The 7,521-nt window shown below is 54.7% G+C and overlaps 1 protein-coding gene across 2 annotated transcripts; it reads left to right on the top strand.

Annotated features, from left to right (window-relative positions):
- The first annotated feature begins 1,041 nt into the window (after window positions 1-1,041).
- On the top strand, window positions 1,042-7,417 carry LOC121076354 (cytochrome c oxidase subunit 5A, mitochondrial). Of its 2 annotated transcripts, none has more exons than XM_040570628.1 (5): window positions 1,042-1,123; window positions 4,324-4,440; window positions 5,311-5,432; window positions 5,782-5,904; window positions 7,268-7,417. In XM_040570628.1, the coding sequence occupies exons 1-4, from the start codon at window positions 1,057-1,059 to the stop codon at window positions 5,893-5,895; spliced, it is 420 nt and encodes a 139-aa protein (XP_040426562.1). In that variant the 5' UTR covers window positions 1,042-1,056; the 3' UTR covers window positions 5,896-5,904; window positions 7,268-7,417. The 2 variants fall into 2 exon arrangements, with proteins under 2 accessions (XP_040426562.1, XP_040426563.1); XM_040570629.1 differs by lacking the exon at window positions 1,042-1,123 and adding an exon at window positions 1,893-2,035.
- Window positions 7,418-7,521: the final 104 nt, after the last annotated feature.

Here is a 7,521-nt window from a genome sequence, read left to right as displayed (position 1 = left end):
TCCTTAACAATGTGATGGCTTCCCCATCAAGCCAAGGAGAGGGGCTGGGAAAGCTTTCCTATCGGATAAGCAGAGCCTGTGTCAGTGGGAGATGGAAATAAGTGCAATTCACCCAGAGCATCCCCAACAGCTTTGTGGCCTGCATCCTTTGGTATCCAGCTGAGATTCTCCAAGCTCTCATCATTTTTGCCCCTCGTCACCCTCCAGTGCCACCGCACTGCTTAGTAAACACTGATCGAAGCATAAATGAGGCTGAGAACTAAGAGTCCTTCATCCTGCTGCCATCTCACGTTGCTCCCAGGAAAGAGAAGAGCAAGGAGAGAGGGAAAAAGAAGTCAGTCGTTTCACCTTATTATTTCGTTAATGTTCAAAATTATTTTTAATTGATTTTGTACGCAGGCAATTTGCAATCTTGGAGGCAACAGGAGCCTGGGGATTTCAAACGCCTCATGTTGCTGGCTGCGTACCAAGGATTTCCTGCATGAGGAAATAGTTAAAAAAAAAAAAAAAGACTAACTCAAAATATGAAGCATTTATAAATAGTAGGATGGCATCTGGCTCAATGGGGTCCTAAGGCGACATCGTGAGTGAAAACAGTGCAGAGATTGTGTGCTGCAGAGGCACAGCCCCAGGTGCCCATGAATAGTAGTTTTGGGGTCATTTTGCGAGCCTGGTGGCTTCAGGGGTAGTGGTAGGGACAGCCCCATGCCAGCAGGCAGCATCCTGGGGCCTGGTATAGGTTTGGGGATGTGGATGTGATGGGTTTCACCACCACAAACATCCGACCAGCACCCACACGCCCGTCGCAGGGGCGGCGATGCCCTGACCCACCGCCACAGAGCCCAGCAGTGGGGGTTCCCCGTGGGGAAGCCGGGCTGTGTTCAGCCATGGGAAGCCTTTAGCACCAAGCAGCTGTGGGCCCTGGCAGCCAAGAGGGCTCGGAGGGCTCAGAGACACTGCCTCCCACCGAGAGGCCGAGCTGTCATGGTGCTCGCCCGACTGCCAGGCAGCAAATGGCAGGCAGACGATGCTGGCAGGAGGGGGCTCCTTCCCCCCATGGGTCGCCATTCCCTGGGGGTACCGGGACACACCACAGCTCTGAAATATGCCAAGAACTGCTGCTGTGAGTGGAATCCAAGTCAGCAGCGTGCCCCGGCAGCCGAAAGGGCTGGCTGCGTGCTGGGGTGCCTCGGGCACACGGTGCTAGCTGCTTGAGGGAAGGGATCATCCTGCCCTGCTGGGGCAGCCTCACCCCGAGCACTGCGTGCAGTTTGGGCACCGAGTATAAGGACACGAAACTATCAGAGAGTGTCCGAAGGAGGGCTATGAAGATGGTGAAAGGTCTAGAGGGGAGGATGTGTGAGGGGAGGCTGAGGTCCCTTGGTTTGCTCATCCCAGAGAAGAGGGGAGCGGAGGGGCAGGCGCTGAGCTCTGCTCTCTGGGGACAGCGACAGGCCCCGAGGGAAGGGCACGGAGCTGGGACGGGGGAGGTCAGGGTGGGCGTTGGGGAAGGTTCTGCACCCAGAGGCGGTCGGGCACTGGGGCAGGGACGTGGGCACGGCACTGAGCTGCGGGGGACTGGGGAGCGTTTGCAGACAGAAGCGTTTCTCAGACACGGGGTTTGACTTTCGGGCGGTGCGTGCAGCCAGAAGCCGGACCCGACGCCCCTTCCAGCTCGGGACGCGGTGCAGCGTTACGCTATCAGCCGACCCAGCGGGACGCGCTCCCCACTACAAAATGGCGGCGCCCCCCCCCCTCCTTCCTCCTCCTCCTCCCCCCCCTCCCATCCCTCCCCCCCCACGTGACCGCGCACGCCGTCCCCCCGCGTCCCCGCGGAATTTTGTCCCCGCGCCGCCTCCGTCCGCCCCCCTCCCCCCCCCCCCCCCGCCCTCCATTTCCTCCTCCGAGCGCCCCGGTGCCGCCGGTGCCGCCGTTGCCGCCATGCTGCCCGCCGCCGCCCGCCTCCTCCTCCGCCGCCGCCCCGCCGCCGCCGGGCTCCGCGCCGCCGCCCTCCGCCGGCCCCCCGGCCCCGCGGGTGAGCCCCGGGCCGGCCGCCGCCGCGTCCTTGCCGTGACCCCGGGGCTAGGCCGCGACTGAGGCCCGGCACCGGGGGGACCCGGGGGGAACCGGGAGGGGTGCGGGGGGCGCCGGGGGGGTCCGGGAGTGCCCCCGGTCCCGGGGCTGTGGGGTTTGGGAGGTCGGAGGGCCGCGGGGGGGGCGCCGAGCCCGGCCTGCGCTCCCTGCTGGCTTCCGGGGGTGGGTTTGGGGAGAATTGGGGGGTTTTGAGGGAAAATTGGGGGGTTTGGGGGCCGTTTGTTTTTTCTTGGCTCGCGGGGTGAAGTGGTGCAGAATGTCCTGTGTGTGTGTGTGCGGCCCGGGCCGGGCGTGTGTGCCCCCGTCCTTCCCCTCGTGCTGTGTCCTCTGCCTGCAGACCCCCGCCCCTCCTGATCTGGGTGGGTTTTTGGTGTTCTCTAAGCATAGCTGTCAAATTCTGGTGGAAAAGGGAGATTTTGGTTGTGTAGTGCTCAATTCTGACAGCAGGCGTGAGCTTTAGAGAGAAAAAGGTTAGAAAGAAACACAGCAGTAATTGAAAAAAGCACCACGGAAATCCGAAATTTGCAAGCCTTTGTGTTATTATTTTCCCTCTTCAGGAAAAAAATCAGTCTAACCGGGTCTTTTAAATTGCCCTTTTGCTTAGGACTGGGGCTTTCAGTCAGCGTCCGAGAGCTTTGATCCGGGCAGTCGCTGTTGCTAGATACATGCAGGGCTACGGGTGGGTCGACCGGGAAAAACGCTGGCAGGCAGCGGTGACAAAGCTCTGGGGTCCCGTGTTTGGGGCTTTTGGGGCGCTTACATTAGGGTGATGACGGCCAGAAGGGGGAGGCCGCTGTAAATATGGAGCGCTCCGAGCGGTGTCATTGGAGAAGGTCAGCGGGAAGGTGCGAGTGAGGGTGTCAGAGCGCGGTGGCTGTCTGCCTGATTTCTGGTAAAACCACTGAAAATGCTTTTGGGCAGGCATAAATCGGGATTGCAACTCAGATGTTGGACCATGATAAATTCTGCTAAAAATCCGGGTTGTGTTCCGGTTGGGCTGTCACTCGATGAGGCTAAAAATATTCCTTGATAGCACTGCGGCTCGTCCCGTTGTGATTTACATAAATTAAAGCACTGCTTCGGGGATCTTCAAAAAAGGAAAAATACCTGTGGGAAAGGAGGAAAGACGCAGCCCAGCCCCATCAGCTGTGCAAACAGTGCAGGCACGTGGGGGGTTTTGCTTGATTTTAAAGAACCCTCTGTGGCTGGTCAGCATGAATAGTTCATGCCAGGTTAGGAAAGAGAAAGCGAGCAGCTGTATGGAGCTTCCTCGGAAGCAGATCTTCGAGCCCTCAAGGTCACAGCCGAGCGTGAGCGCTCTGCAAACATGGGCAGAGGGAGGTTACTGGAGGGGCAGAGCAGCTTGCGAAGTACCTGGCTCTGGTTGTAGCCCGGCTGTGGTTCCTCCTGGCAAACTGCTCCAACCTTTGTGCCGGAAAAGAAAAGACCAGCCGCAAAAAAAAAAGGCAGCTAAACTTGGCAGCAATTTTTCTTCTTCAGTAGCCTGTTGGGAGAAATAACTCTTCAAGGGCTTACATTGGCGTGCTCGTTTTGTGTATTTCCCTAAAACCACACTAAAAAAACCTTTATCAGCTCGGAACTCGTGACGGAATCGCCGACCTGTTACGAAGGAGTCGCCCAGCAGGGTCGGTGTGCGAGCAGGGAAATCCTCTCCTGGCTGACAGGATGAGCTACCGAGCAATTGCAGGAGTCGTCTGCAGGGGGAAGATGCTGCAGAATAAATTGGGGCGTTCGTCGTGGTTGGATAATGTTGTAACTCATCAGGTGTAGATTCTCCTTTCTGGGAGGAAGGCCGCTGAAAAGTTCATTAACCTTGCTAAACTCATGGCACAGACAAGGGATCGCTTGGCTCTGGAAAGAGGGAAAATTCCTCTGCCTTATGGAAATGGCTCCCAGAAGGCATCTCCAGAGGGCTGGCTGTACAGAATTGGTTTTTCACTTGCGTTTTCCCCTCTCCTCTTAAATGATCCTGCTCCGACTGGAGGCTCTGGGAATGCTTTGGAAGTCTGTGCTTGAGGGCAGGGCGCGCTGTGCCAGGAAGCAAACAGCGGTTAGTTAATGAGCTGCACTCGCCTAGTGCTGAGTACTGATCCAAATCGAAAGCCGCGAGTGAAACACGTGTTTTTATAGCTTTTGTTCCCTCGATCAGGGCTAAAGTACACTTCTCCTGTGTCGGCTCACAGTCTCCTCCTCTCTCTCTGCATCCAGCCGTGCTGCACGCCCGCTGCTACTCCCATGGGTCGCAGGAGTCAGACGAGGAGTTCGATGCTCGCTGGGTGACATATTTCAACAAGCCAGATATCGACGCCTGGGAGCTAAGGAAAGGTATGTTGAACGAAAAGGGAGGGGTAACCTGCAGAAAATACAGTTTTATTTGAAATCTGGAGTCCGTAGGGCTTCTGCACGATGAATGAGCTCGCTGCGGCAGGCGATGGCACCTCACCAACCCAACGAGGATGTTGGAAGGAACTACGGCATGGAAAATGAGGAGAAAGAGGGTACAAGGCAGTAGGAACACAGGTTTTTAATTCTAGCGCCCCAGAACACACATTCTAACTCCTGGTCTTTGAGAGGGAGAGAAACACTGGCTCTGAGGAATGTTTCTGAGCTCAGCTGTTGCCTAATGGGAGACCATGCTCGTTTTTCTTTGGGCTGTGACCGAGTGGCTTGGCCGTAATTTGCTGCAGACTGTTTGGTTGTCTCCACACATTGCTTGCTGTGGAGCTGTCGGCTGCTATTAAACTATCCTAATTAGGGCTTAAAATAACCAACAGAGGGATCGTTCCCGTGTGACGTGGGTGACCAGTGTTGGGTCCTTCCCCTTGGAAGGAGAGGAAGAGGACAGGCTGCCTGCATTGCACCGGGAGGAACAAAGTCGTTTGGATTTCTTCATGGTTCCATAGCTGGCTTGCCACATACACCGCTTTGGGGAGCGTGGATGTTACTGGCCCACTGGGATTTCACAAAATTAACTTAAAAGCTGATTATAGGTGTAGCAGCGAGTGACAGTGAGAGGGAGAAGAGCAAAAGAACGCCCGTGGGGGGGGGTGTTCAAAATAGCAATGAAAGTGCCAGTCAGATGCTCTTGGTGGTGTGTTAATTATTAATTCTTTCATGAGCTGGAGCAAAACAACGCTTAGCAGGTTTCTTTTGATAGCCTGGGCCGAGTTACTCCATGTTTCCCTGTGCTCACAGGTGTAAACACGCTCGTGGGCTACGACCTGGTTCCGGAACCAAAAATCATCGATGCAGCTCTGAGGGCGTGCAGACGGTTAAACGACTTCGCCAGCGCGGTCCGCATCCTGGAGGTCGTGAAGGTGAGCGGGGTGGGGGCGTAGGGTGCAGCTGCTGCTTTCTGCAGAGTTTTTCTAGGTTTCCTCTTGGTGGTGCAGAGGGGCTGCGTACATCTTAGGGAACAGGTTGGAAACAAGACTCAGAGCGTCCCTCGGCTAGGCGTTAGTCTCGTGTGGTACAGGACACGTGTCACATCCAGCTGACGTTACACAGGGAGCGGTGTCACTGTTAATACTCTGAAAATCCCCAAGACAGGAGTTCGGCGTTGCTCTGGGGTGCTTTGCAGCCGTGAGTGATCGGTGGGGGTCTTTGGTGCTGGATTTGCAGGGTGCTGGACTTGCTCTCCAACTAACACCCTTCCTTTTCTTGTAGGACAAGGCAGGACCTCACAAGGAAATCTATCCGTACGTTATCCAGGAACTTAGGCCGACTTTGAGTGAACTAGGAATCTCCACTCCAGAGGAACTGGGCCTGGACAAAGCATAAACCATGTTGGTAAGGGATGCTCTCGCTTCCCAGGCTCCTGGCCTGGGACTCGTGTACCCTAAAACTCCTCTGGCAAAGCTAGAGTGCTCCTCACAGCCTTCCACAAACTCATGAAGGCAAGGAAGTTCAGGCTCGTGTCGAGGTTCTTGATAGGAAGACATCACTTTAGTGACACTGAAACATGTCTGAAAAACATATGGCCTTGTGACATGAGGGGGGTGTTAACAGTTCCCTGGCTGTAACTGGGAAATTTGAGCATTGAAGGAAGAATGAGGTTTTATTGTGAAGCTTGATCATAGTTTAAGTGGCAAGACCCACGACAGAGCAGTTCCTGTGGGACTGCGCAGCCCTGGGATGTCTCCTGCAATATCCTGAAGGCGTGGGGAACTCTAGCTCAGGAGTACCCACGCACTGGTAGGGAAAATCGAGGTGTTCGACCCACCACCTGTAAGCACAGCCCTTCTGGAAGAGCCGGTCATGTTTTCCAAAGGTGCTCAGGCCTCCAGAGCCAAGAGTTGCCAGGACAAAGGGGTGTTGCAGCGCCTGGCTGGCAGGGTGTCGGCCTTTGCTCCTCATTAACTTTTCCTGAGAAGCCTTTTTAGCAAATGGAAGGATCATTTCCTCTGGAAGCGCTCAAGCTTTCATTTTATTGTAGCCAATTTAGAAAATGGGGAGGTGCTCATTTCTCTCTCATGCTAGCAAATGAGCCCCACTGTTGACGGTCACCTAACAACCCTGAAGTTCCTTTACCTTGCACTTAAAATAGCTTCTTTTCTGCTAATTTGCAGGACCCCATGCTTACAGAACAAGCAGATGAGCTGTAGCACAGCCAGAGCTTAACTGACCCATGTGCGGGACACCCACGGATAATTTCAGGAGCAGTGTGTGTAGCGTTTGGTCCCAATGGCAGTGGCCTCGAGTTCTGGGAGGCCGCTTGTTTTACCGCCTTAAAAAGCTGAATTCTGAGCACTGTATAAACTTGGGAAGGACTATAACAAAGATTTAGATCTGCAGCATCAATGCCAGGGTTACACAGGAACTGTAAGACATGGAAGCATGTTAGTGAGCAGCAGCTCCTGTGGTTAATGAGGATCCATCGTTACGTTTAGTTGAGGCCTAACATGCAGTAACCCTGACTGAAATAAAGCCCGAAACAAAACTTCTCATGGAGCCTGAGTTATGTGAAGGCAGCCTCTTAACTTGAGAGACAGCTAGTGTCACACCCAGAATTTTTTGTCATATTCCAGATTTTTTTTTAATGTGACCCTTAGGGCTGGGCTCTGGGTGAAGATGAGTGAGGGCAGTGATGTGTTTGGGAGCTGGTGAGGTAACGGGCCGCTTTCTAACGGCTTTTTTGTCTTTTCCGTTGCAGGTGCATTACTTGAGCATTCTCCTGACGCGACCTGATTGTGTGCAGCCGCCGCGGGGCTGTGGTGTTAAAACCGTCTCTTGTTTCACATAACTTTATTGCGCCGCCATGCTGTGGTGCGGGCCGGGCCTAATAAAGGGAAGCTTGGCCTGACCAACCTGGTGTGGTTATTTGTTAGGGTGAACAGGAACGAGGGAGCAGAAACCCTTCTGTGCTAGCAGCAGAGCGTGTGGGGGAGCTCTGATTTCAGGGCCGAG

Source organism: Cygnus olor, chromosome 11 (assembly GCF_009769625.2).
Source record: "Cygnus olor isolate bCygOlo1 chromosome 11, bCygOlo1.pri.v2, whole genome shotgun sequence".
NCBI classification, from domain to species: Eukaryota; Metazoa; Chordata; class Aves; order Anseriformes; family Anatidae; genus Cygnus; species Cygnus olor.
Note: the sequence above shows the minus strand (reverse complement) of the source record. Positions and strands in the feature narration are given on the sequence as shown.